Genomic DNA, 27878 nt, shown 5'->3' on the forward strand with positions numbered 1-27878 from the left:
GCCGATTATGCCGCCTTTGGTATAGCTTCAAGGTTTTAGTTGACGGCGAGCTCGACGGCTAATGGCGATCCAATCTCGGGACACTAGTTGTATGTGGAGTCGTGCGGCAATCCACTGTGGGCGTCGGGCACGGCAGCATCACTTGGCCGGATTGGGAATACTTTGCGCCTTTGCCAGCACGAAAGGATGAGGAGCGCAGGGCACAACCCTCGTTGATTGACGAGGTTCATCCAGTGCTCCCACAAGGTTCTCAGCTTGTTATATCTGAGTTGTTCTCCCCAGCAACAAGTCTGGATATCACACCACTTCGTATATCCCCTGCATTGCCAGTTGAACGACCAGTAGAGCCGCAACGTTAGGTATAGTCCATAATGGCATCCTGTCCGATTGAAACTTCCGGCGACAGCCCATCTTGCAATCCCAAAGAACAGAAAAACCGAGATGAGAAACTCATAACGCCTAATGTGCGAGAGACGGAATCATATAACACCCGTCCCAGCGTGCCGTATGTGAGACTCGGAGGATCATCGTTTCACATGATCGGCATTGAGCTAAATTACTTACTCTTTGCTCTAGGAATCCAAATGTTACGTTCGAGGAGTATACGTTTTATGCCAAATTGACTCGAGCTGAAGAGAGGAACGCAGCTAAGCAAGATGCCAGAGGCTCTGCCAATGTTAGATTCCGCTTTCCGTCCTTCTTGTTGTTCGAGCATCCAAGCGAACCCTCCGTGCCGGATAGTAGTCCTCCTCACCATCACCACCATCACCAGCACACCCAGGACATTCTCGCTGTACTCAACGGAGATTTGGCGGAGCTTGCACGAGTAAAAAGAACCGCAACATGGGGTGCTGTCTTTTTCCTGATCACAACAGACCTATTTGGACCGTTGAGTGTACCGTGGGTAGCTAGAAAGCCTCAACTCCAACATATACACTGTGATCTCTGATATGAAACAGATGGGCTCTCTCGCAGCTCGGATACGTTCCCGGAACCATTCTCTATGTCCTTTTTGGGACACTTGCGGGATAGTAAATCCCCCTCCTGCAAATTACGTGGGAAGTTCTGACTTGGCTTCAGTACCGGTCACCAAATCTGGACGTTGTTCTTCCACCTCGATTCTCACCGACACCCGATTCAGAGCTACGGCGACCTTGCGTATCGAATCTACGGTGGCTGGGCTAGACACGTCGCGAATGTTCTCCAAAGCTTCCAACTGTTCTTCAGCGTCGGCTTGCTCACACTTGTCCAGGGCCAGGGAATATCTCAACTTTCAACTGGCTCTGTTTGCTTCGCCGTGTGCAATTTAATCTTCACGGTAGCAGGTTGTATTGTTGGCCAGATCAGGACTTTGCAAAAGTTCAAGTGGCTAGCCACACTGTCGATCTGGCTCAACATTGCCATTATGGCCATCACGTCTGTTTTCCTGGCTATCTAGTGATGTATTTCTAATGACTGTGGCAGTATGGCTGGCGCAGCTTCTTACCCTCCAAACTACAGCACCGCATTGGCGCAGAATCAGGTGAAGGCCGGACCAGTGGTGACCAGTGTCGGGACACCAGCCGACGGGACTCTCTCGACTCGAATTGTGGGTTTGATGCAGGCCATCTATTCCTACGGGGGAGCCATGCTGTAAGTGATGAGCTTTGAAGTATTGTTTTCCAATGAGCAGATACTGAATATGTCAGGTACTGCGAGTTCATGGCCGAAATGAAACGTCCTTGGGATTTTTGGAAGGCCTTCTTTTGCGCGCAAACACTTATCGTGTCTCTTTATGTCTTCTACGGTATACAGACATCTTTCCCTGACAGATTATCATATACTCAACACTCTCGCAGGGCTATTTGTCTACTCTTATCAGGGCCAATTTGCAGTTCTAGTCTCTAACCAGGGAATTTCGCTCAAAGTTCTCCAAACCGCAACAAACGCAATGAGTGTCGCGTCATCCCTGATTCTTGCATGCTTGTACGAGATTTCTTTCATCGGTGATTATCAACATTAACTGGAATTCAGGTACGGAAACGTGGGTATCAAGGTCCTTTACATGAATATTGGAGAAGAACTACTTGGTCTCCCAAACCTGCACACTACCACACGAGGCAAACTACTATTTGCTGTACTCGTCCCAGTCTACTGGGCTCTTGCGTAAGGATAAATTTTTCCTGGCTGCATACCCTTCGCTGACATATTATTAAAGCTTTGTAATTTGCTCGGCGATCCCTAACATCACCAACTTCAGTGCTCTCATCGCTTCTGCCTGCGTCACTCAATTCACCTATACATTTCCGCCGATCCTCATGTTAGGATTTGCAGCCTAGAAGGACGCATATCTCCCGGGCGAAGGCTTCGACCCGACGACTGGAAGGACCGTCCGCCATGACCATGGCACGAAGCGATGGATCCGAGGACTAAAGCAACACATCATAATGAACCTTTTCAACACTTTTATCCTCATTGGTGCCGTGTTCTTGTGTAGCTTAGGGATTGTCGCCAGTATTATCCTTCTTGTGGAGACATTTCAAAGCAACCCCAAAATCACGTCCTTCACCTGTGTAAGCCCTGTGCTCTGAAGATCGGACATCAGCTGGCATCACGCAATTCTGCGAGAAATTAGGACTGAGTTTCAGTGAGACTGAATCTGGAACGACTGACAGAGCTGGATTGAAAAGGAAATGAGCTCACAAAGAGATAGCAGAAGCTCAGCAAGAAGGATCCAACATCCCAAAGCACGTCTCGACAGAGGCGTGTTCTGGAGGTAGGGACGGTCAGAGACGTGGCTTAGACGGTCGTATGCTGGGTCCACAAGAGCCCGTAACTGCCCGATTTTCCAATGATAGAGGTTCTCAAAATATTCACATGCCGTGTCTCTACGCCATTGCAAAGGTTTGATAGGAGCATATACGCGACTGCGAACATTTCTGCCTGACGGCGGCTCTTACTCTTCGATGCGTGTCCGGACTCTCCACCAAGCTGGAAACAGATCAAGGTCAAATCTCGCCACGCAGAGCAACATGTCGCAACTGCTCCATTGTAGCCTCATTGCGCGGTCAGCCACCCGGCTTTTTCAAGAGCAATGCCTCTCCTGACAGGTAAAGCAGAGCCATATATGCACAGAGAGGCATTGTGGATACAGAACAGAGCTAAATACCTGTAATAATATGGAACATCATAACCTAGCAAAAGATCGCGACTAGCCACTTGCCCCCACTCTTCGACCAAATCGCGCAATGGATGCCAGTTCCAGCCAACCCTGTATTCCTACAAATTGGCACGAATGCCAACATGCGTCCTCACCAAGTGCTATCACAAGCATTGCAGGTCGAGCAAGCCAACCTCTTCGTCCGGCCAACTATGTCGTGGTCACCAGAAAGTCTCCCGGACCTGATGGGGCGGGTGTACCTCGTGACAGGGGGAAATACTGGCATGTAAAGGCGATCTATACCCTCGATGAAGAGGTGACATACTAATTGCCTTCAGTGGTTTCCAAACAGTTCTCGGCTTAGCAAGGCAGAATGCAACAGTTTACATCGGAATTCGATCAGAGGGGAAGGGAGCTGCTGCAATAGAAGCAGTAAGAGCTGAAAAGGGGGACGCAAAAGTCGAATTCGTCAAGATGGACATGATGGATTTGAAAACTGTTGTGAGGGTGGCAGAGGAGATCATAAGGTGTGTGGTCATGTCTTCAGGTCTTGGTGCCATTCCACGACACAAGCCTGACGGGCATTTTGTCCAGGAAGGAGAAGCTTCTGCATGGCCTGGTCAACAATGCAGGGATAATGGCGACGCCGTACGAAGAGTCTTCTGATGGTGATGGATGCGAGGCACAGTTCCAGGTTCGTTGGCTTCTTACCAAGATTTGTGGCAGGAGAAGACTGACTGTTGCTGTCTGGCCTTGATCGCAGACAAACTATCTCTCCCACTGGTTGCTCACCTTTCATCTCCTGCCACTACTCCTCGAAACGTCCCGTCAAAGCCCTATGGGCACTGTCCGCATCGTGAATGTCAGTTCAGACGGCCATTTGATCTTCGGCGCACCGTCAGGCATCGATTTCAACGACATTAACCAAACTCAGACCGGCAAGGGAGGACCATGGTCGCGCTATGGGTCATCCAAGCTTGCAAACATCCTGCACGCCAAAGAATTGAATAGGCGGTATGGAGGTTCGGAGAGGGGATGCATCTGGACCGCGAGCCTACATCCGGGAACAGTAGACACGTAAGTCGTTCCGCTCCGCTCGTTTCAGCTTGCGTACTTGTGCGTGTCCGACGTGCCACACTGACATGGTGATTCCAGAAAACTGTCCACTGGGGCCACAGGGTCTAGCTTCTTCCAGGTAATCCTGCCGATCTTGAAGTTCTTCGGGGCTTACTCCAAAGTGGACACGGCCGCCTACACTTCGCTTTACGCGGTGGCCAGCGATGAATTCACGCAGAACTTGAGTGGCGAGTATCTCCAGCCTGTGACCAAACTGGGCAAGGCAAGCAAACAGGCGAACGATCCCAAGCTCGCAAAGGATCTTTGGTCCTGGACGCTGGCTGAGATGAGTGTTCGGGGCTTCGCCCCTGTCAGTCTTCAGGAGGAATTAGGCGAGAGAAAGGATTGAAGGGTCCGACCGCCCATATCATTCTGTCAAAGCCATCACTGATTGAGGAAGATTATGTACCTCGTACCTACAAGTACATCATTGACCCCCTTTGACTCTGAGCTGCTGGCGCTATGTCGTAACGGGAATGCATTGCGCGATTATGGAGTGTGATAGTGTGACTGTAACCAATAAGGGCCATGCTTATGCGTCGGTTCGCGCCTGTTTGGAAGATGCTCGTATCCGGAGCAGCAGGACTACTTCTTCCCTGTCGTATCGTATCTGACGGTCCAGAGCACAATGGGCCGAGGAGCAAGGGCAACAGCCTTGAGACAGTCCTTTACCCCACGCACCAACCCTAAACTTGAACTAGATGCGAGGGATACGGCGCTTATCCACAACTTATTGTCTCAACCTCAGCCGGGGCTACATAGGCAGGTCCATTTTGACCATGCCTTTCCCTTATCTTGTAGATGTAATATTACAGGGACTCACCAGACTCGAGAGTAGTAGCGAGGCACACAAGACAGAACGAGCAAAGTCGAGTATCAGACACCCGACACTCAACCTCCTGGCATTACAGAGATGCAAAGACCCTGCAATTTTTAGCTCCTGCTACTCCGGCATCATATTATCCATCACCCACAAATGGTCTTCTGCGGAGTCCCTAGCAAAGGCTGCGCTGTGTGTCGAGCTAAAAAGAAAAAGGTGAGTTGATGATTGTCTGGACTCCTGCTACGCTACTGCTTTCTGTACCCCCCAACCTATCTTTACTCTGCTGTACTCTGGTCGACTGATCAGGTCAGTGCGATGAGGCATTTCCAGAGTGTTCTTTGTGTAAGAGGACTGGCACGGCGTGTCCAGGCTACAGGGACAGTCTGTCGCTCAGCTTCCGCGACGAGAGCACTCGTGTTGTGAACAAAGTCCGTCGTGCCAGCAAGATGAAGACGCCCAGCAGGAATGCTAAGCTGGCACGGGAATGGAATTCTTGCCGTGCTACCGACTTCATCCACGAGGGCCAAGAATCACAGGTTCAAAACGTCGAGTTGAGCAGCACACAAACAGATTCCTCTACATCCTCATTCAAACATGGCAAGGGGGATGTAGTACTCTCTCCTTCCAACCCTGACGTCTGGTCCTGTTTCGACGCATTTTCCTCATTCGACCTCTCGTTCGACACAACGTGTGCATCGCCATTGGCGAATATTCCGCCAGGTCCGACTCCCAGTGCGTCAGATGAAAGAATAGATGGGGGTTCGCTCTCCATGTCTTTCGCTCCATCTCTCGAGGACCAAGCTACGTCCTTTTTCTTCCACCACTATGTGCTCAAAGAGCTAGCTAGCCCATACAATCACCTTGCGTCCCTGCCCATAGTCTCGGGCCAGAGCAGTGGGATCAAGGTTCTATCAGGCATGGTCATTTCAATCGGCGCTGCCGGAATCTCCAATCTGCGAGATGACCCTGACCTAATGCATGCCGCGGAAAAAATCTATTCCTCAACCATACAACGATTACAGACTCTCCTCCGCGACCAAAGTCGAATCCAAAAGAATCAAACCATGATCTTAGTGCTGCTTCTAGCACTATATGAAGTAAGTTGATTGTTTTGAGTTTCAGAATATGGACTGATGGGTCACGGTAGACCGTCACTTGTTCTACTCCTCAATCAATAAGAACCTGGAGTCGCCACGTCAGGGGTGCCACCGCATTACTGTCAATTAAAAGACAAGACACGTTGCACCCCACAGCCGTTCAGGACGTACACATGCATCTACGTCTGCAAATTGTGCGTGAAACTAAGAACTCACAGACCCAGCTGTCTAACAAGCACTTCAGATAATCGATTGTCTCCAAAGAAGAATCTCGATTCCTCACATCGTGGCAGACTGGACGTAACCTGCCAGGGCCGTTGCAGACGAGTATCAACCAGCGCAAAGCCAACTGGACGAGGTCTCCGTCCGGCTCTGCCGGCTCCGCTGCTCGATAAAAGACAGTCTCCTTGGCGGCAACGAAGCCATCCGTCAAGCAGTCTCCATCGACTCAGAGCTCGAAACCTGGTTGGTGTACACTCTCATAACATGCGCTTTCAACGAGGTGTTCGATTTCGAACACCCTGACGACGTCTTCTTTGGTTGCTATCATGTCTACTCCGAAACCCGTGTCGCCCTGTTATGGAACCACTACCGAACGCTCCGAATGCTCACCAACGAAATCATCCTGGATGCCTTCTACTCGAGTGAAGTTGGCAGCGCCTGGTACCAGCAGCGCCAGCGCCTCGTTTCCGAACAGCTCCTCAAGAAACTCACGACTGATATTTGCGCCAGTGTCCCGCCTCTGCTGGGGTATCCTGATGGGTCGTCAGCCGCGCGGGTGATGATCGGGACGCTGCTTCTCTGGCCGTTGTATGCGTGTGCCGCACAAAACTATGCCTCGCCGAAGACGAGAGAGTGGGTCATTATTCAGTTCGAGAGGATCGGGGGGGCAATGGGCATTCGCCTGGCAACCTTGCTGGGCAGGGCGCTGAGGGCCAGAGGCAACGATACAGCCTGGAGTGTAATTGATGCAGAGAAAAGACGAAAGACAGTCATTCAAGAAATCGAGGAGAACTGGTGAAATGAACTAGGAAATATCACCGGGCCTACTTTTTTCGCCTCAGAATCCATATCTCAATCGCACCCAGCTAGTCGAGATTCCTCCCGGATGGGTTGCCTCGTACCGCTGTCCGTGATAACAGATACACTTAACAAAGCTTGCAGAACGGCCCCCAAACTGAGCTAGTTGCCTTGGCCCTTGATAGTTCAGTTTTCTTCGGGTCGGGCCAGGCTCCAGCACAGCCTCCTTGACTGCGATAGGTTTATACATAACCTAAGACGACGCGTCTGAGTCGCCCCACGAAAGGGACTCATTCTTTCAAGATCCCGTAAGTATTCAACGGGGGGATGACAGCTGCGAAAGTGGTTGTCAACGATCAAGGCTTTCGCGAGATTCAAGGCGAACCGTTCCAGTATGGCACTCTCGATTTTGAGAAAGAAGAGATCCGCTTTCTCGTTCTGGAGCGATGCGCCGCTGGAGACGATAACAATGGAGGGCCGGGCAGCGACCTGGTCAGCTGCACCATCGAGACTCAACCGCTATGCCATGCCGACCCTTTCATTGCTGTGAGGAACGCCCGAGGATACCGACTGCTCGAGGAACTGATCATCGTCAACGGCAAGTGCCTCATTGTCTCGGCCGCGCTGGAAAGATTTCTGCGACACTTCAGACGGCCGGATAGATCTGTGAGGCTTTGGATTCGATACATATGTATCGACCAGTGCAACGCGGACGAAATGTCTCACTACTGGACTCGCGAATTTCAGGACAAGATGTACGAGGTGGCGCAATCGGTGGTGGACATGCAGCGGTTTCTGCGGGATCTACTAGATCGACGAACGTTTGAAAAAGTGGTTGACTCCCGATACAGGGAATGGACGAAGGAGTGGCATGGATTGCCTGAGCAATGGCCACTGCCAAAGGTCTATCCAATCAAGCTCGGAAGCAAAGCATCCAACGAGCACCCAACACAAGCATACCAATACGTGCCTCTGGACACAGTGGTCGACGAAACCCGCATGATCGTGATCGACCCAAGTGAGGATAGACAAGCACCATTAGTGCTTCATTTGGCGCACAGTCCGCTGGCTTCTGACGTGGCCTATCACGCTTTGTCGTACACTTGGGGAGACGCCCAAGACAGCGTCGAGGTCACTGTGATGGGCCAACTGATGCGCATTCGAAAGAACCTGGAACGTGCCCTCCGTCGACTACGGCGGTCCTCGTCACATGCTTGCACCGTGTGGGCAGATGCCATTTGTATCAATCAATCTGACACGAGCGAAAAAAGCCATCAGATTCCTCGGATCGCCGCCGTCTATGACCAGGCTGCCTGCGTCGTCTGCGATGTGGGCGAGGAAGACCGGTACAGCGAGCTTGCTCTAGACTTTGTCAAGCATCTTCAGGAACCCGTCATTCGCATGGATGAAGACTGCGAGTTCATCGTCGGAAAGCCAGATCGGATCGATCCAGGCGATGTCCCTCGACTCTGCGCGGCCTTGTACATGTTCCTGATGCGCCCTTATTTTCGGCGAGCATGGGTTATCCAGGAGGTGGCCTTGGCTTCGAACCCGGTGATTGTCTGTGGCATGCAAAACGGCACTCCCTTTGAAGCCCTCGAGAAGGCCGCAACTAATCTGAGCGACATGATATTGCGCGACCCGGACCTCGTCAGGAAGATGAAGGATTCTACGCCTGATTTGCACAGCGTCGACCCGGACCAGCTGCTTTTCATTCGCAAGCTCGTATTTTTTCGCCACCTCCACATGTGCAGGAATCGCAATGGGTTCATCATGCACGGTATCAGAAACACGGCGCCTGGATACTTGGAGGCCGCAATCCTGGCTCGAGATTTCGAAGCAGCCGTCCCACACGATAAATTGTTCGCATTATGGAACGTGGCACGCGACAGGGCTGGTTTAGACTATGTTGCGGACTACTCACGCACATACGAGGAGACTTGCATGGACTTTACCAAAGCCTGGTGCGTGCACAGCGGCAGTCTAGATATGATTGCTGCCTCTGAGTTCAAGAAGCCCGGTGATCACCAAGCATTCTATTCAAAGGCATCCTCGTGGTGCCCAGACTTCAGCACCCCATCACTCTCGAGCTCTCTCGTCCGTCGTGAGAAGCTCCGGCTCGCCCAAACATCAATCCTGGACGATATCGACGGCAGGGTCTATTGTGCCGATGGCAACGTGCGCCAGGAGCCAGGGGACAGCAAGTACTTTGAATTCAAAGGCAACACCCTACACTGCATGGGCGTCATACTGGACAAGGTCGATGGTGTTGTAGCCAGCACAACCGAATACCCTTCAGCCGACGCCGCAATCTTTGGACTCTTTGAATTTTGCAAAGGCTTCTTCGAGAAGAACAACATCACCACGTACAACGATGTCGCACAGGCGGTGGTAGCGATGGTACACGGCGACTGCATTGCGTCGTGGCCGAAAAGAGCCGAAAGGCCTGAGATGCTTCAAGATGAAGACTCGGACGCGGCCGTGCACGGGTACACTTGCATACCGTTCAAGCCAAGGTTGATCCCTGACCAGGATCCGAATTGTTCTCGCCACGTCCCCTGGTTTGCAGGCGGCTACTCGTCACAGGAAGCGTCCCAAGTGGCGCGCACCATCATGCGCGGCAGGCACGTGTTCGTTTCCGAGAAGGGTTATCTAGGCCTCATACCGAACTTTGTCAGCGAGGTGGAGGGCGATGGTCATAGTCGTGGAGCGCTTCACCTGGCGATCCTGCCAACGTGTTCCATCCCCGTCTTGCTCGGCGATCACCCGGAGATTGAAGGCGCGTACAGGTTTCTGGGGACTTGTTTCGTGCAAGGCTGGATGGAAGGAGAGGTCCTGACAGAAGAAATGGGCTGTGATGACCCGGCCGAGTTTTGGGAAGCAATGACAGGCACCGATAAACTCAGGATTGTATGAGAAGGAAGCGATGGTCCCTCTCATCCGTTGTGACTTACACTTGGCATGGCCCTGGGGCCTGCAAATCTCTCTAATCGAACTTTAGTTCATGTGTTGTGTACGACTGACAGGGCCTATTCGGGAGATACGCTGGCCCACGCGAGACCACTATTAGGAGGAGATCCTTCGAGCCTCGATCCTAGAGGGCATGCGGACACCTTTTCTCCGAGGACGGGCGTGTCTGAAATCCTTAACCTAGCGACATAAGGCCAGCATACTAGCCAGTTCTCCGTCAAGGTTTTGTGGAACATTACATATTTTGTTACTTACACCAAAACCCTCTCAATTTCGACCTCAATCGGCACGCCGAACCCATGCTCGCCGCCGACGCGATTCTTCTTCTTTCCTACCTTCTCTAACTCATTGACTAGCGGATTCAACGCCACGGGAACCGTCATGGGATCCTCATGTCGACACTTCAACTCGAGCACGACGCCCTGGCTCAGCCCTTTTTTGCCCAGCCCGTCGGCCCAGCGCGCCGACAACTTCACCCGTGGATGCTTCGGGTCGATGTGGCCGGCGGGATAGATCGTGCCCAGCAAACCCGCCAGCGCGCCCAGGTAATTTGCCCAGAACCCTTCCTGGTGCGTCAGGATTGCGCGGAGCCGCGCCTGGAAGTTCTCGTGTGGAGGCGGGATGTCGACGTTCCACCGTGCGCAGAGCGCCAGGGCCAGGATGGCTCGATCAGTGTGGGAGATGCCATGTGCGGAGGTGAGGACGCCGGTGATGGGCGCGTGCAGGGCAGAGAGCGAGCGTGTCTCCTTCGGGAGAGGCAGGTGCAAGTACATCATGTCCGCCACGGCACGGACTAGGGATGGGGTGAACGAAGGCGGTAGGGAGCGATCAAGCTGGTTCTCGCCAGGCAGCCCGTCCCAGAGGAGAGCTGCGAGGTCCGCGGCAGAGGATGTCCCATACTGTGCTGTGGCTGCCGGTAACGGATCGAGTGCTTTTGTCACTGCGTCGAGCGTATCAAAGAGAAAGCCTTCGCGCACCCCACCCTGACAGAAACGCACTTGCTGGATCATCGGCAATGCGCCGACCAGGACATTGATCAAGAATGCCACGGCGGGGACTTGTTCGGCCCTTCGTTTCGAGATTCTGAAGACAGACTCCTCCGCGGCCAGAGTCGTGATCTCCCCCGTCTGTTGAAACTCACGCTTCGTGACGCAGAATCCGTTGATGATGGGGATCGGGTAGGGCGACACCCTGTGCTGCGACATCAATAGGTAGCCCCAACCTCGAAATCCGCCGCCGGAGAGATACAGTGTCAGACCTCCGTGCCTGGCCTTGTGTTGTAGAGACTCGGGAACATCGAGGTCGTCGTAGGCCTGACGGAACTGGGCTTTCATCTCCTCTTCCAGTTCTTCCTCGGGTGTCTTTAACCGTGATTTTGATTTGTGATGAGGACTGCGATCTGGCAAGGACACGGAGAGTTCTCTCAGTTTCCTGGTCAAAGCTGCAGCGCCGTAGGGGAAGGAAATGCTGCCCTTTGGACTGGTTTTGACGTGGCCATCTTTTGCAATCATCCAGGTTATTTGAGTGCTGCCCCCTAGATATCCGCAGTCAGCAATGCCGTCGGAATTCCTTCAAGAGAGCAAACCTTTGGAAACATACCGCCTAGATCCATGACCAAGCCCTCCACCGAAGCGAAGCTGCTAGCGACGCCCATGGCCCCGATCGACCCTTCAGCCTCCTTCGGCAGCATATCGACCACCCAGCCGGTGGCCTCCTTGATCTCCCGTCGAAAGTCGGCCGAGTTTTCTGCATTTCTGGTGGCTTCTGTGGCCAGGACTCTGATGTTGGTCTCGGGCACCCCGAAGTCGGCGCACGCGGTTTTGAATTTGGTCAGCGACAACAAAACGAAGTCAATGGTCTCCTGAGGGATGGGGCCCTTGGCGCCAGATGAGTATTGGGCGTCGAATAATGAGATGCCCTCGCGGTCCTGGTAGACAGTTGGAAGGCAGCGGGCTGTTGACGGTGAGAGGTCGGTGATGGAGAACCGGATGCCATTGCTGTCGAGGGAGTCCCGCTCAACGTTAGCCAGCGGCATGCAATGTAAACAGCGAAGAGTCGGCAAAAATACTCGGTCCATACCTTCCCATATCAACCAAGCCATAGAGGCTGCTCGGTGATGGCGTGCGCAACATTGTGTGGAGCGAAGGTGGTCCGGATATCTGTTCCAGGGGATTCGGGCAGTGCGGAAATGGGCCACGACACCGGCTGCACCGGGTACACGGCAGTTAAACGACAGTGAAGTCTGTTTATCTGAAGCCGGGAATGGCGAGAAAGCCTAATCAAACGATGTGCGTGGATTCTGGGAGCCCCAGAAAAAGATTCGCATTGCCCGCAAAAGAAATTTCTCTCAAGCGGAGCATCAGTCGATCTCTCGTATAAATATTACAGGTCGCAATCGCCATGCACGTGGGACTTTCTCACCAGCTGTGCGGCTCAACGCCGTCCATCACCACCGCTGGTCAACGTCAACCCAGGTATCCTGTGGAAGGTCACACATCCCACGCCATCTTTGTCGAGTTCTTTTTCTCTATCAAAGTGGTGGCGCACGTCAAAGATATAGTCGAGGAATCACGCCCGACAGCCACCAGCTCAACTCCCTGCCTGAAACAGAGGGACGGCCTCGTTCTACGAGATCTCCTCATCCTCCTCAGGATGGAATGCGTCTCCAAAAGCAGAGCCCTCCAAGGCATCCAGATTCAGCTCTTCATCGTTCTCGTAACTTGCAAGCGCATCCCCAGCTGTGTCCACTTCCACGTTGTCAAAATCTCCTCCCATCCCGAAATCAGGAGTGTTCAGCGCTCCATCCGGAGTTGGCTGAGCTTGCACCGGCTGTGGCTGATTGGAGGTGCTCTGGCCACTAGGCTTGTCCTCCGTCCCTTCCGCTGCAGGTTGACTTTCGTCTTGTTGGCCTTCGTTTGACATTTCTGGAAATTCCATGTCGTTCTGGCCTCCCTCTTCGCCAATCATGACCCATTCATCCGCGTCCTGATTTGCAGTGTCGAGTTGGTCATCCATACCATCCATATTCACGTCTGCCCCAATATCGTCCATTTGCGGCAGATTTTCGGCTTGCTGATTGGTATCCGTTTCAGGCTGTTGCTCCACATCGGTAGACTGTACAGGTTGGGCTTCAGGTGGTGCAGGTCCTGTTTCCGTCTCCACAGGGATTTGCTGCTCGCTGGTGGTCATAGCGCTGTCTTTCTCCTCCGGCTTCGGCTCTTCTCTGGCAGTTGCCGCCTGCAGGGCTTGGGGCTGGAGCTGGGGCTGTGGTTGTAGCTGTTGTTGAGTGCTTGCACTCTCTGCCGTAACAGGGGGATGGATAGCCTTCTGCGGCGAAGCAACGACCGGAGCGGGTGGCTCGACCGGGACTGCAGCGATCTGGGTTCGATCCTCCAAGCCTCCCTTCGAAATCAGCGTTACAGTATTGGTCTTTGTGAGCTTCTGACCCATATGTGACTCAACTGTATTCATGATCTCGTCAATCGCATCACGCGGTGCAAAGTCGGCATCACCACTGGTCCCGTCTTTCGAGATACTCGGCCTCTCTGTCACATCCGAAACTGTTCGCAACTTCTTTTCAGCAGTCGTCAATGTGGTGGACCGGCGCAATTTCTCCATCCTCCTAGCGTGTCTGTTCCTCATTTCTTCCAGTTCTTGTTGCATTTTGGCCAGCTTTTCAGAAGCGCGCTTGATGAAGTCATCAGCTCGCCCAGCAGGCATTTTACCAACTCGTGGGGCCGGTCCATTACTCGGCTCCCTCGTTGCCGAGATAGGAGCATCGAAGAAATCTTTCGTCAGCTCTTCAAGCTGGCCTTTCCGGCCAAATCCCAAGTCGCTAGGGATGATGGAGAGCGTGGGATATGGCGACTCGATTAGCTCCTCCATCCATTCATGGTGCTGCTCGTAGCGAACGCGACTGATATCTCTAGGAGCCATAAAGTCGAGCAAGTCACCACGAGAAACATCTTCCTCTTCCTCCACAGTCGTGTCTTGTGTAATGCTCGCGCCTCTTCTGTGACCAATACCCGGAGGAATTTGTCCTTGAGCAGCTCCTCTCGTCGCTCCCGGAGGGAGGTGCATAGTGGGCCAATTTGATCGATCGTGCAGCATAAACTCTTTTCGGGGCAGCTGTCCTTGGCTCTGAATCATGCGGCGCTGTTGGAGAAGTGCGTGAACGTGAGGCATGATTGGAATATTAGCCGCCGGTACATGATCACGCGGAGAGGCTTTCGAGTAGTGAGTCAACCATAAGCTAGGATCGGGATTTGGGAGTCCGTGAGCTGGGTTTCCAGGAAGCAGCCGATACCGTCTTCTGCTGTGAGTAGCCATAACTTCGCCCGTGGCTCGAAAGCCGGCTCTCTGTAGAAACATTTCCAGAGTCTACGCGGACAGAGTTAGCAATCGCTACAGAAGGTAGATGGCCACCTACATATCCCCTGACTTCTGATTTGTAGACATGTTCCACATCTGCCCAGATGAAGCCATCACTTGCATAGCTTGTCCCCAAATATTCGAGCGGCTGCCACTCGAGGATGAATGTGCCGTCCGGGGGACAATCGATGAATTGCCATTGCATTGGCTGCAGGTCGCGCACGATTTTGGGGGCTTCCAGAAGATACCCAACAATAGTATCGACAGCAGGATTGCTGGTGATGGGGTAGCGATATCTGGAGACCAGATGCAGGTGAGGCAGCTATGTGGACAAGTCAGTTGCTAAGAGGAATCGAGTTGCAAGGACTGTGCAGCTCACCAGCTGCGGCGGGACGCCGGCCGCGGGATCTTTCATCATTGGGTTCATCTCGAGACAGACGCGATCAAAGCAAGGCTATTGAATACCACGGAGATCAATGTCTGTTGATTTGTACAGCGGGAGTTCGGCAGAGCGCGCCTGCGACTGCGACGCGACCAGTTCGGGGCTTGACTTTTTACAAGGCTGGGGACTTGGCGACCACTGCAGCCTTATCACGTGCCAATTGCTCAGAGGACCCAGGCTAGCCGCAATCCCATCGTGTTATTCAACCTTGGAGGGTATTTCTCGAGTCAGACATCGTTTCGCATTTCTGACGGTTGCTTCCAGCCCAACCACCTCAACAGGAAAAGGAACAAGTTGCTTCTCATAACAACTCTACCTCCCCCCTCTGAACGCCTTTCCTAACGTCCTTCCACCGAACAACCCAGACTTCCCCTCCTCTCATCCTCAGCACGACGCTAGCACCTTCTTCTTGTTCCTGATCCCTGTTCTCATCAACGTCCCGCTCATTGCTCCACGTCCCCTCGTTTAAGCATCTCACAACAACGGCCTTTGAGCTATCTGGCCCTTCAATCATGGGTACCCCTCCGCTTGAATCGTCCAACCTCCGCAATCCCATCGGAAGGGAGTTTAGAAAACTTGAATCGTACAGTTCTCCCAGGAGAGCCTGGTGATGCCTCAGGAAGGCGACTTCCGACGTTGACATGATAGTAGACGTCTTCGTATCGGAGTTTAGATGGCGAGAGAGATACCAGGTGGCGTACTTGGTCATCTTGGCAAGGCGTTGTCTTAACAGACTCCTCACCAGAAACTGTGTCCTTGATAAATCTGTCTGCAATATCGCGAGAACTAGATTGGCATTCTGCGTGCTGGTAGTTGGCTTTCCACCGGTCGTACCATCCACTGAATTTGAGTAGAGTGACGAGGAACCATCGCCCATTCCGCCCGCAAGGTTTTCGATACGCGATATTTGTGACTGGACACGCGCCATTACGCGGGTCATAAGTTCTGTAGGGTAAGGAAGGAGATCGGGTGCGCAGCGCTCTGATATCCATGCGCGGGTGAGGAGTTGGTGGTCTGAGAAAGCGTCCGTGTCACTCGAGGAGTATTGGTGAGAGGTGGATGTTGAGTAGGGTTGTGAGCGCGAAACATCCGCAAGAATGTCGGAGATGTCAATGTCCATTGTTCAAAGTTGAAATAAACCAGCAGAATGATAGATATCTGGATTGACTGGGTGAAGAGCAGTCGACCTTGATGGGAGATGTGGACGCGATCGCTGTGTCAATGAAGCAGTGTTGACGGTTATCTAGGTGCTCTTGGTTCAAAATCCATGTAAATATGCTTGTGTTCGGCTCTTTGATGTTGGAATTGGTCGATTGGTATGTACCGACTACTCGGTACCATTATTGTCGAAGTTGAATCATGAAAGTAGCGTGTGTGGCCATGATCTTACAAGGCTGGAGGAGGCTGGACAAGGCTTTGAAAAGTGGCTGAACCTTGGCCCATAAAGATAAAACCCGTTCGGAGCTCACGTGCGACTCTCGCCGAGCGTACCGCTTTTATCCGGCCTACAGTACAGTCAAGATTACAGACTAGTTTCTTGGCACCCAACTCAGTTCCACTTTTTTTCGCGATTACTCTCCTTCTCACCTATTTTCTATGAAATGCCGAACAGCTCTTTTAGAGATCTCTTAAATTAACTAGGGTTATAGTGTAACAAGGCAAAATGGCTATGCTGGGTTAGCAGGGGAACGATTTATTTAGTCACATATCAGACTAAAAAGAGCCAGTATTTTAGCTGTGACAGCGAGGGCCGGAGACAATAAGGGCTAGTTAGGCAACAATAACGAGACCGAGAATAATAGTCGACAGTGCTAGCAGTGGTGTGCGCTTAACACGAGTGTGCGTTGTTACACGTGCACGCCGAACCCTGAAGTGCTGTTAGAGCTGCTGCCGGGTCCTAACTGGGTTAGGGTTCTCAGTAACGAGCCCTTGATAGTATGAACTGGATGTGGATCACGCAAGGTATTGAGCAGTCGATATTACTAAGAACTGTAAGGTTCAATAGCTAACATGAATTGGCTATGAAGAGAGTGTAACTATGTAAGGGGAGAGAGCGCATCTATATACTTGTGCGGGCCTTCCGACTGAGGCAATGTAGAATGGTTCGTGGTACGCTGGTGCACTGGTACGTCCTCCGTACCAGGTTCCACTGTTCCGACGTACCATACTTTCCTGCTCTGGGTGTCACGTGTTATTTCTCAGCCTTGCCTTCAAGGCTGCCTCGTGTTCGGTTGAGTTTCCTTCTTGGTATCGCCCACGTGCTTCCCGTGGTTCTCACAAGGCTATGTCTTACAAGTGCTCTATTACAATATCTACTAAATTAGGTATAGTAAGTTATTAAGGTTTACTTAAGTAACTTAAGTAATTATTTAAGTAAGCAATAACTGTGCCCTCCACTATCGGCCAGACGGTCCGGCGCGGCTTTGACGCTCTAGAAAACTTCACGCACACCCAACAACGAACCCTGACAATCTCAAAGTTGGTGGGACGCTGCCACCTCCGGCAAAAGACGATTAAGCTCCGCTAGGATACAGTCCAGATGGGGCAGCCGACTGTCTTTCGAATGCCACAGCAGTCCGTTAGCGGAATTCATAGCTGATTCAACTTATAGGCCTTCATCCATATCGCCGGCCTTTCTCAACCCTAGAACCTAGTAACAAGACCTAACCTTTCCGGCGTTAACGCGAAGAAACGGAAATCCCCAGAAGCGGTAGAGGAACCGTTAGTTTAATTCCACCCTCTCTAGGCCAGAATGGAGTGAGTGAAAGTTTGTGTTGAAATTAACGTTCATTCGTTCAATGTGGTCTATTTCAGTAATCTTTAGCTGTCCCATCCTGATTACTGGAAGGCATTCACGTATGGAGGTTGAGTTAATGGACGAAGCATGAGACGCACCACCCTTGAGGTTTAGATTTATTTCAGCATAAAACAGCCCTCGTTACTGTATAGAATTTAAATAAGGAAAAGATTAAATCATTACTCTTTCTCTTCGAGCCATTCCTCTACTTCACCTTTCTTTACTCTTTCGGAGGTTCCAGTCACAAAGGCAATCATTCACTTCCGAAAAAATATTTCACTTGAACATCCACTAATATTCTGCACCATGGGAGGAAGGTCGCTTATTTTGCTCTTCGTATCGACGAAGTCATCTGTGCTGCAACTGTAGACGGTATAGTAGCCTATTACCTACACCATTTAACTAGAAAGACAGAAAGGCTAGGTTAATTTGCGTATGCAGTGAGTGCACTAGGTATTATTAGTCTATTGCGGATGCCGTTGAGATGGAGTAACAGCACAGGTGGTTGCCATAAAATTTCGGTGGGCGCGATATTGTTGATACGCTCTGCAATACCAAGAGCCTGGAAACCAATGATTAGAACGATAATTGAGACTCAGCCCTCGTCGTCGCCGTTAACGGACAAGAGATCGCGACATTACTACTGCAAAATGGGGCTAATCCCAATCCCAGTAACTGTCGACGAATCACTGCTCTCATATCTGCGTGCTTCTGCAGTAGCGTGGCAATCGTCGAATCTCTCATCTCAGAATCCCCGCGTTGCATATTCCATGGCGAATTCTTTTCCGTCTCAACCATGCCGCTGACCCGTTCGCATACAAATCAATCTCTATGTACCTGCTTCGGAAGGCTGCTTACTCCAGTCAGTGGGGCGACACCCCCAGGTATCCTCCGAGCTCCGACATCCAATAGGATTGTCGTCTTCCACCCCGGATTGGTCTCCACCAATGTTTTTTTGTGTTTGTTCAGGCCGGAGTACAGGGGTAGCTATTGTCCCTTCACTGTCTGGCTAGGATTGTGCATGTTTTCTCTCAGCGAACTGACAATCTTTTCTTGCTCTAGCGGACAAATCACTATCAGTGCGAGCCCCTTTCCTTCTATGATGTCGCCCAAATTCCATGCTCGCGGTATTTTGACCAAGCAGAGGATCCACAAACAGGGACGCTGTGTACTGTCAGGCGAGGATACATTGCAGACTGTCCTGTACAGGAGCGACAAACGACGCAGTATCCGGCAACTCGTAACGACGAATCAGCGAGGCGTTACCACAAGTAGGATTAGTTGGGCGACTTTATCTCCAGGGCGGGGAGCATACCACGGCATTGCTCCTTTCCACAAAGATGACCTGCCACCGGGCTTGGAAGTACCTCCCTCTTTGATTGTCGACGATGTCGAAGCAGCGGAATGGGCAGAGAGTACTGACGTTCTGGTTGTCGGATTCGGTGCCGCTGGTGCCGCTGCTGCAATTCAAGCCCGCGAGTCTGGTGCACAGGCGATAGCGGTCGATCGATTTGGGAGCGGTGGTGCTACATTCTTCAGTGGCGGAGTCATTTACGCAGGAGACACAGAAGCACAGCGCCAAAATGGAGTGGACGACTCAGCTGAGGAGATGTTCAAGTACCTAAGCCTTGAGGGTTGTCCGGTCCAACCGGAAACGCTGCGAAAATTTTGTCAGGACAGTGCCAGCAACCTCGATTGGGTAGTCAAGCATGGCCTTCCTTATGGCGGTCAAGTGTTTCTAGAGAAGACGGCGTTTCCTCCTTCGCCATACAAGATATACTATTCGGGTAACGAGGCTATGCCCTCCTATGCGCGGAGAGCTAAACCCGCTCCTCGGGGACACATGGCTGCAGGCAAAGGTTTTGGAGGCTCCAAGCTTTATAAGACCCTCCACGACGCCGCTGAAAAGGCCGCTGTTAGGTTCCTGCGCCATACGAAAGTGACACGGCTTGTTGTCGATCGCAACAATCGGGTGATTGGTGCAGAAATGCAAACAGTTCCTCGGAATCTGTGGAAACGACACGACGACTTGTTCAAGACCGTGCACCCATGGATACCATTCAATGCTAACCGGTCCAAGAGAGCTATAGAGGAAGCGACAAACCTGGAATCGAGGGCCGCTGAGAGCAAACTTATACGGGCTCGACACGGCGTCATTTTGTGCACTGGTGGCTACAATCGAAGCTTGTCGGTCGTTCAACACTACCGCCCCGTTCTGGCGAAACACTACGAAAAGACGTTACCGCTAGGTTCGATTAGCGACAACGGGGATGGCCTTGCGTTGGGAGCATCGGTCGGAGGAGTGACGTCGCTATTGGACAAGATCAGTGTTGCAAGGACGATGGTCCCACCCAACATATATGCCAATGGAGTGTTGGTGAATGCACATGGCAAACGGTTCATCAACGAAGGAGCATACGCCATGTTCATTGGCACGGAAATGCTCAACCAGCCTGATGGGAAGGGATATCTGATTCTCGAGTCTAGGGACTTCTGGTACGGGGTGTACAAGTCTTTTTTCACGGGCGGAAATTTCTTGCTCTGGGGCGCACCAGCCCTCATTAATATCTGCTTTGGCGGAACTCGACGAGCTCGATCTTTAGAGAAGCTTGCTAAAAAGATCAAAGTGCCTCCTCAGGGTTTGAGAGAGCAGATTGAAGGGTATAACAAGGCCAGCATCTCGGGCCAAGCAGACAAGCTGGGCAAGATGAAGGACATCTTCAAACCGGTGGTGAACGGACCGTTTTACGCCGTCAATGTGTCTCTGGGGAACAAATTCAATCCGGCCCAGTCAATCACGATGGGCGGCCTAGTGGTGGACGAGCAGACTGGCAATGTGAAGCGCGAAGACGGCAGCGTTGTCGAGGGACTTTACGCCGCTGGCAGAGCAGCGATCGGTGTTTGTTCTGGAGGATTCGTAAGTGGAATGGCGTTGGCCGATGCTATCTTCAGCGGCCGTCGAGCTGGCCAGGCTGCTGCTATTCGTACAGCCTCGGCTCCAGAACAACTTTCAGAAAAGCTTTAAATTTGTGGAAGCGGCTATTAAGCTTGTCCTCCTATCACAAATGCCCGGATAGAGCTCCATTCATTGAAAATACACCCGGCCGACAGATCGATTGTCTCGGTAAACTCGTTTGGTCCACAGACGAATCCGCTTGCGATATAACAAATATAGCCATTTCAGAAAGATACTGCGGCTGTCCATAGCCGTCGATCTTGTGGCACATGCAGGCAGGCTCGTTACACGACCCAGTCGTTGAACATTTGCCCAATCACGCCTGGATACTATGTCGGCGCACATCGACCACCTCTTATTCCCCGTCCCCTTCTCTGCTCCTAATGTGATCGCTCTTGCGGCAAAAGTCAGGCTGCCACCACCTTGATCTCCTGCTCAATCTTGATGCCTTGCATCTTTCGCTCCACCCTGTCAGTCATGGCATCCTCCAGCGACTTGTTCTTCACCAACAATGATGCTATAACAGCGCATACGCCGAAAGCGATAGACGTGTAATAGACTACTTGAAATGACTTGAAGAAGGCAGTGTGAGCCGCAACAGTTGCGGCTTGGATGATCCGAGGGGTGATGCCGGGGATTTTGGCAAGCGCTGATTGATCACCCGCAGCAATTACCTCCACCAGCTCGATGGCGGCCTTTTGGCTCAGGCCAGCCTTCAGGGCTGCAGGAACGACATACTTGGGTAAGTTTGAGGCCACCTTGGTGTTGAGAATCGTAACATAAATCGCGTCTGGGGAATCCAACTTCAGCCCAACAGAACTTTTGGGAGGGCCGTTTCAATTATACTGACCTGATATTGTAGAGAAGCATGTGCGGATGCTGAACAGAGCGCCAATAGCAATTCCGAAATCTTTGGCGTCGACCATCAGAGGTGCCCCACCAATGGTAATGATTTCCATGTATCCAATGCCTAGGCCAACGAAGAAACTGAAGGCCGCCGCCATATCAACAGTCAAGCTTGCAGCAGCGCAGGCACCCACAAAAGAAGTGAAAATGGCACAGGAGATGAAAAGCTGCCACTTGATGTGTCGGAAGAGTTTCACCGTGAACCCAGCGATGCCCTGACCGGCAAGCACACCGGCAGTGATTGTGCACTGTTCGAGAGTTAGAATCTAAAAAAAAAACTCCCCAATTCAGATTCCACCTACACTGTACCACCCGGTCTGGCTTGGTGATTTGCCGAAAACAATTGATAGCTGCTCCGGGTAAAGGATACTCAATGCATAGAACACCATTGAACCGAGACATGAGCATGCGAGCAGGCAGACGAAATTCCGGCTCCTGAAGAGGCGGAGAGGCAGGAGAGGTAGTGCCGGCTTTCCGAAATATTCTTCAACTTGTCAGTGCCATGTCCGAATGTTGTAGACAAGAGTCATACCCCAAAAGACGAATATGATCAGCACTACGGCCCCAACCACGATAGTTGCAATAACTTTACCAGAATGCCAAGCTACCAGCAGTTAGTATAGAATTCTTCGGCGTGAAAGGAGTGTGCGTACGATATCTTTGGCCGCCCCAGGAAATACCGAAGAGAAAAGGCACAACCCCTCCGCAAAACAGAATCAAGCCGATATAATCCAAAGACTTAATGAACTGCCATTTAGTATGTCTGGTATGCAGCTGGTCGAATTTGGGTGGATGGTAGCAGATGACGAACAAGCTGACCGCGGCGAAGGTCAAGCTGGCTAGAAGGTAGTAGATTGACCGCCAGCCTTGGGAGGTGTGCGTGGCCAAACTGAGCGCTAGGGATTCCATCAGCTTCTGGGCCGACGAAAATACTACCTTTCACGTACCAATGCCGGGCGCGATGGCGGATGCAGGACCGAAGAAGAACGCGACCGCACCAAAGTACAGGTAGCGATATTTGTTTGGTAGAAGCTCTCCACCGATGGCTGCACAGTGAGTTTGGGTCGCCGAACCAAATCCAATGAGTACTCCCTAGTTCGGGTAAGTCGGCCATAAAAGAACTGATTCGTGAAACACATACAGCTCCGATCAGCGTGTTGATTGTCTTAGCTCGACTTGCCACAATATATCCGATGAAAGCGATGGTACCGAAGATGATCTGATACCAACGGCGGCCGAACAAATCAGACAGGCGACCGACGACCGTGAAGGAGACAGTCTGGCACGCGGTCAAGGAGAGAATGATCCAGATGGTGTTTTCACTCTTGCCTTCGTTTCTCTGTTAGAGACATGAAGCTGCGACAGGGTAGAACCCACATACCAAGATCCGCCTCAATGACCGACAGAGAGAACGAAGGCATAACATAGGCCCAGAAACCGACGGCATAACTGAGCACCATTGCCTGTTGCTCATTAGCCACAATCAAGCGGTCGTCGGGGATCGTTGACCAGCATCGACCCAACAATGCGCCAGTGTCGGAAGTAGTGGCGTCCCAATGCGTCAGAAGATTCGGCTCCCATGGCCTCCTCCGCAATGGAGTCGCTATCAGAGCCGTCCTCTCGATGTTCAACTTGGACTCGGGAATGCCCGAGCTGGGAGGCATGTTGAATATCCTCGCTCTTTTCCTCAGCCCGGTCACGCGGTGTTTTGAATTGATCAGTATTTGCGTCCATGTCTGGCACGATCAGTAAGACACCAGGTAATGTCAGGACAAACTCGCAGCCGAATCGCACCAGGATGGCCCCGGTTTATAAAATCAGACTACCTCCGGGAGAACTCCAGTCAAATGGCCCGCCCCCGATCTGGAAAACAATGCATCGGCTGCTCTTTGTCACTCACTACCTTTTAAGGAAGGGCCAAGGCCATAGCAACCCTCTCCTAACGCCTTGTTACGACCATATTCTTACTTCTACAGGATCGGACGATATAATCATGTCGTCCCGGTTTCGTAACAACCGAATCCGTAAGCACCGATCCCATTTTCCGTCCCGGAGCCTGTAGCGCCTCAGGCTTTCCTGGAAGGATGTTTCCTCACCCCGCCAGCAGCGACCGCCGGAGACAAGCACACCTTGACGGTCATAGATTCATAATCTCCTATACGGATGGAAACTTGAAGAGTGGACAGAGAATACATTGCCATGTTGTCCGAAGTGAGAATGGGATCATTGTGAATATGTCCCTTGCGTGGAAATCTTAGTATGACCATTACTTTTGTTTCCGTCCTCATCAACTTGTTAACCTCGCTCGTAGCAAGATCTCCTCTATGCAGGAGCTGGCGTTCAACCTTTACCGTGCCTGTTGCAAGTCGGGATTTACGATTCGTCCTATGTGACAGTAGTACTAGTTCTCTTCCTCAAATCATCAACGCTTCTCTATCTAGGTTGAAGCAAGGATGAATCTTTTCTTTTCTTTTCTTTTCTTTTAAGAATTAAGGACTCTGTCTAACACGACACCGGATCACATTTAGAGCTGCCTAGAAATCCGAAGCAAAAAAAGGAACAAACACATTTAGTCTTCAACTGTTGCATTGATTTCAAATGCGCCTCCTGTCAAGGATAGACGGCTCCTTTGACTCAACTGGCCTTGAATATTTGATATGAAATAGTGACCTTCCCTTCTTTTCCGACTCCAATTTTCCCCTGCGCCGCGAACGGTATCGTTCACCCAGGCATACTGCTCGCTCCGACTGAAGATCCTGGGAACCGTGTAGCAGTACAACTTGCCAAAGTTCACTTCGCATTTTTCTACCCAGGAAAAGGTCTTGACAACATCCGGAGTCACATGCATCTTTCCAGTGTAAGCAAACTCCAAATTTAGCGAACCATCGTCAGATAGCGCACTAGCACGCGCGTCGATGGAGATAATGTTTCCTTTAATTCTCATGCAGTCTGAAGCTGTCACAACTTTCGCGACGTGCTGTCCGTCCGGTAATTCCAGGGTGCCCTCCGATACTATTCACACCGTTAGCAGTAAACTGACGCTTGATATTATTACCAGGTGCAAGACTCTCAGAACTTCTGAAGACGAGGCGGCGGATAGCACGCACCATGAGCAAGACAGAGATCAGAGTATTCTGTTTCAACGTGTGGAAAGCCAGCCGATCCCGTCATGGTGAGGGGGAAGGAGTGAGTGAGCTTCGGGGGTGCTGCTGTCATATTTTTCGTCAAGCTAATGAGGCTGGGGATAATGAAGTCAACGTAGACTAGCTTGTTGATATATTTGTCCCTGTAACCAGGCAGTTTTTCTGTTATGTCTCAACCTCTACTTCAGAATTCGGTGCGCGAGCTAGCATCACCTATTGGTGCCCGACTGTTGTCGGACCCGGAACAAACCTGGCCGCAGAAGACCGCGCAGGTACCAATGTGGACGGCTTCGAAATTCTATACCGGCGGCATTGGCAGTGTCGAGTAAGAAGGAGGTAATATCGTGACCTAGCACATGATCGTGCCCAATGGTGGAGCAAACTGCGCAAGATGTATTAAGAGAGCGTGCGAGATTATGGACCCCATTTTCCCATAGAGAGACCAAGTAGATCGTGGAATAGAATGATACTAAATCATACAACTTCTCTGGTCGCCATCTTGAAGCCACCCTCTAGATCTCTTGGTAACATGAAGCCACATGGTTTCTTTGGTCTTTCTTCCAATGCACTGGAGGCACATCAGGCGATTTGAACCCCTGAGGCGCCTCCGCTACCATCGGCACGGCTTGAAGCAGTGCCACCGCAAAGGTCACATACGCAGGAGCCGCAGGCTCGCCCTTGATGGATTGAGTGTCGGTTAGATACGACGGCCTCAGACTCAGGACAGTGCGGGAAGACGGTCTGCCTTCAATGGTGATGATATAGACATTGTCTTGATCGAGGTGTACCGGTTTCATGGCTTGGCCAAAGAAGTAGGTAATCTTTATGCTGATGAATGGTTCATTGTCGACGTAGCCAGTTGAGGTATACGAAATAAGAGCAGTTTGACCTTTCTTAACTGTTAGAACAGGTCGTACAACGTCTTCCGGAGCTGGTATGCACTCTTTAACAGCCTCGATTCGATCGATCTTGACACCAAATTCTCGGCAGACGTGATAGATCATCTGGTAATTATAGTGTTTCTGGTACCATATGGCCGGGCTGTTGTCATCGATTGTCTCTGAGATTGCTCCACCAATGCCAATGACTTGGAGATTACTAGCATTAGATTGGTCCTGGCAATTAAAATACTCCTCAAGCTGAATGCGCGTAATGTCGTTGGACAACCCAGTCAGAAGAGGAACAACGCGCTGAGTCATTAAATCCGGGTTCAAACCGGTAGCATAAAACGTCGCCTTGCCCTTTTTACAGGCACTCTTAATTGCCTCTCCGAATGCTGGGTCTCGTGCTGGTAGGTAACTGTATGGGTGGCTTGTCACAACATTCTTACCCGCCTCTAGCAGCCTGACAAAGTCTGCCAATGGGTTTAAGAAGGGGGCATCAAGCGCAGTGTGGACCACCACGTCACAATCAATCTTGAGGAACTCGTCGAAATCGCCAGTAGTCTTGACCCCAATAGGTTTTTCGGTACCGGCCAATGTACCAATGTCAATGCCCCCTTTCTTTTCTGAAAACACAAGCGCGCCGACTACCTGGAACTCAGGTAGGCGTGTTGCCTCGCGAATGACGATGCAACCAGCATCTCCAGGACCGAAGATAGCGATCTTGTACGGAGTCGTCCGCTCAGTCATTTCGGGATGTGACAGAGTAAACAGATAGATATCCGAGACAACACATAGGAGACCGGATGCAGAGAATCGGGTCAGAAGACCCTCAAATAGATTCCTAGCCATCAGTGCGCCGGAACTCGGATAGGGAAGGCTGCCGGCATGATCAGGTCAATTTTCAGGACCAATAAACCACAAGAACTTGGTTCACTATCAAAAGATGTCCGGAACACACGTATTCGGTTTCTTGGTTTCGTTAACTGCAGCATGACAAGATTTTAGCGCAAGCTGGAGACCACACTGTAGCTAGTTCTACCTCTACACGAAAGGGGATGATTGCAGTTCTGAATCTATATCAGACAATGTACAAGGCCTCCCTAGTGCTTCACCATTCTATGGACCCCCCTTCCGCCAAAATGAATTGCTTCTATTGCGGAGTTTCAGAACGCGTAAGGACACTCTTGTCCACTGACAGGTAAATCGCACAGTTGATCCCGACTAAGCTATCTTCATTTGAGTTTGCCGTTCGCTCTTTTTTTGCCCTCCCTCACCTCGCCGTGACAACTGTCGAACTGTAGGCCCATGAGCACAAGAGAAATAACCACAAGAATAAAGGTGATAACTCCCATCAGGTAGGAAACGTAGTATCCCTTATCCAATGCAAGGGCGATCCAGACCGGCCACGCCATTGCCCCATTTGCAAGAATATCAGCAGACGGGATGATCAAGATGATGGCAAGTTTCTTCCAACCTCTCAAAGATCTTTCACACAGGACATTGACCAGGGAGGCTGCAACAATCGGCATCGTAGAGTTTACAGCCGGGAACCATAATGGCATCCCGAGCACCTTGAACGGCTGGAAACCGAAATAGGACTGGAGACCCCATTGATTGACTGGAAACTCCAAGGCTAGATTGGATATGTATGCGAAAGCCCATAGCTTCCACAAGCCTTGGGGGGTCATGGGGGATTTCTTGTCTTGGAACTTGGTGAACCACCAATACCCGAAACCACCGTTGAATGTGCCGTAGGAAGCCAACATAAACAACGGGATCGGTCGACCGTTATGTACGTACAAGACCAAATCTGTCCTTGCAAAATAGCAACACCCTAGAGCGTTGATCAAAGGGTCCAGGACAACGCATAATGAACCCCCCAAGACAAAGAGGATAAATGTAGGCTTGTGTCTGAGTATCAGTTGGTATAGAGCGACGAGGATGCAGCCGACATAAGGCACGAATGTAGATATGGTAAATAGGAGGGTTTCGTTGTATGGCATGTCCATGACCGTTGGTGGTCGCGCTGAGCGAAGTGGATCCAGCATGTTTTGCGTAGTTTCTGTTGTGCTTTTCACGTTGAGGATTCCGGTCCAAAGTCGTTTGATTTTGCGAGCTTGGATTGTGAAGAAGTAAACGTATACAGAGGCAAGCTCATGACAAGCTAAAGTAGGTTTTAGTATTTACGCTGGGTGGCCTTTCATATTAAGGCTC

General features: G+C 51.3%; 12 protein-coding genes across 12 annotated transcripts; 5 read left to right on the top strand and 7 right to left on the bottom strand.

Annotated features, from left to right (window-relative positions):
* Window positions 1-371: 371 nt before the first annotated feature.
* On the top strand, window positions 372-2318 carry A1O5_00765 (uncharacterized protein; the record flags this gene model as incomplete). Its single annotated transcript, XM_007741384.1, has 9 exons — window positions 372-505; window positions 577-900; window positions 960-1031; window positions 1081-1416; window positions 1465-1632; window positions 1689-1786; window positions 1839-1965; window positions 2014-2145; window positions 2198-2318. 9 exons carry the CDS (start codon window positions 372-374, stop codon window positions 2316-2318), a joined length of 1512 nt encoding a protein of 503 aa, XP_007739574.1.
* Window positions 2319-3351: 1033 nt separating this feature from the next.
* A1O5_00766 (uncharacterized protein) lies at window positions 3352-4604 on the top strand (the record flags this gene model as incomplete). Its single annotated transcript, XM_007741385.1, has 5 exons — window positions 3352-3425; window positions 3478-3666; window positions 3734-3833; window positions 3903-4216; window positions 4295-4604. The coding sequence occupies 5 exons, from the start codon at window positions 3352-3354 to the stop codon at window positions 4602-4604; spliced, it is 987 nt and encodes a 328-aa protein (XP_007739575.1).
* Window positions 4605-5524: 920 nt separating this feature from the next.
* Window positions 5525-7196, top strand: A1O5_00767 (uncharacterized protein; the record flags this gene model as incomplete). The annotated part of the gene is made up of 4 exons (XM_007741386.1): window positions 5525-6175; window positions 6226-6369; window positions 6420-6475; window positions 6578-7196. The coding sequence occupies 4 exons, from the start codon at window positions 5525-5527 to the stop codon at window positions 7194-7196; spliced, it is 1470 nt and encodes a 489-aa protein (XP_007739576.1).
* A 326-nt stretch (window positions 7197-7522) lies between these two features.
* On the top strand, window positions 7523-10111 carry A1O5_00768 (uncharacterized protein; the record flags this gene model as incomplete). The annotated part of the gene is made up of 1 exon (XM_007741387.1): window positions 7523-10111. One exon carries the CDS (start codon window positions 7523-7525, stop codon window positions 10109-10111), a length of 2589 nt encoding a protein of 862 aa, XP_007739577.1.
* Window positions 10112-10416: 305 nt separating this feature from the next.
* Window positions 10417-12200, bottom strand: A1O5_00769 (uncharacterized protein; the record flags this gene model as incomplete). Its single annotated transcript, XM_007741388.1, has 2 exons — window positions 10417-11699; window positions 11765-12200. The coding sequence occupies 2 exons, from the start codon at window positions 12198-12200 to the stop codon at window positions 10417-10419; spliced, it is 1719 nt and encodes a 572-aa protein (XP_007739578.1).
* Window positions 12201-12790: 590 nt separating this feature from the next.
* Window positions 12791-14954, bottom strand: A1O5_00770 (uncharacterized protein; the record flags this gene model as incomplete). Its single annotated transcript, XM_007741389.1, has 3 exons — window positions 12791-14545; window positions 14595-14858; window positions 14916-14954. 3 exons carry the CDS (start codon window positions 14952-14954, stop codon window positions 12791-12793), a joined length of 2058 nt encoding a protein of 685 aa, XP_007739579.1.
* Window positions 14955-15279: 325 nt separating this feature from the next.
* A1O5_00771 (uncharacterized protein) lies at window positions 15280-16098 on the bottom strand (the record flags this gene model as incomplete). Its single annotated transcript, XM_007741390.1, has 1 exon — window positions 15280-16098. The coding sequence occupies one exon, from the start codon at window positions 16096-16098 to the stop codon at window positions 15280-15282; it is 819 nt and encodes a 272-aa protein (XP_007739580.1).
* Window positions 16099-18877: 2779 nt separating this feature from the next.
* Window positions 18878-20800, top strand: A1O5_00772 (uncharacterized protein; the record flags this gene model as incomplete). The annotated part of the gene is made up of 1 exon (XM_007741391.1): window positions 18878-20800. The coding sequence occupies one exon, from the start codon at window positions 18878-18880 to the stop codon at window positions 20798-20800; it is 1923 nt and encodes a 640-aa protein (XP_007739581.1).
* A 338-nt stretch (window positions 20801-21138) lies between these two features.
* A1O5_00773 (uncharacterized protein) lies at window positions 21139-23301 on the bottom strand (the record flags this gene model as incomplete). The annotated part of the gene is made up of 8 exons (XM_007741392.1): window positions 21139-21521; window positions 21582-21885; window positions 21940-22121; window positions 22170-22241; window positions 22291-22533; window positions 22585-22729; window positions 22779-22966; window positions 23019-23301. The coding sequence occupies 8 exons, from the start codon at window positions 23299-23301 to the stop codon at window positions 21139-21141; spliced, it is 1800 nt and encodes a 599-aa protein (XP_007739582.1).
* Window positions 23302-24206: 905 nt separating this feature from the next.
* On the bottom strand, window positions 24207-24808 carry A1O5_00774 (uncharacterized protein; the record flags this gene model as incomplete). The annotated part of the gene is made up of 2 exons (XM_007741393.1): window positions 24207-24649; window positions 24745-24808. 2 exons carry the CDS (start codon window positions 24806-24808, stop codon window positions 24207-24209), a joined length of 507 nt encoding a protein of 168 aa, XP_007739583.1.
* A 484-nt stretch (window positions 24809-25292) lies between these two features.
* Window positions 25293-26411, bottom strand: A1O5_00775 (uncharacterized protein; the record flags this gene model as incomplete). The annotated part of the gene is made up of 1 exon (XM_007741394.1): window positions 25293-26411. One exon carries the CDS (start codon window positions 26409-26411, stop codon window positions 25293-25295), a length of 1119 nt encoding a protein of 372 aa, XP_007739584.1.
* A 485-nt stretch (window positions 26412-26896) lies between these two features.
* On the bottom strand, window positions 26897-27712 carry A1O5_00776 (uncharacterized protein; the record flags this gene model as incomplete). Its single annotated transcript, XM_007741395.1, has 1 exon — window positions 26897-27712. One exon carries the CDS (start codon window positions 27710-27712, stop codon window positions 26897-26899), a length of 816 nt encoding a protein of 271 aa, XP_007739585.1.
* Window positions 27713-27878: the final 166 nt, after the last annotated feature.

Source organism: Cladophialophora psammophila (assembly GCF_000585535.1).
Source record: "Cladophialophora psammophila CBS 110553 chromosome Unknown aczJe-supercont1.1, whole genome shotgun sequence".
Classification (NCBI taxonomy): domain Eukaryota; kingdom Fungi; phylum Ascomycota; class Eurotiomycetes; order Chaetothyriales; family Herpotrichiellaceae; genus Cladophialophora; species Cladophialophora psammophila.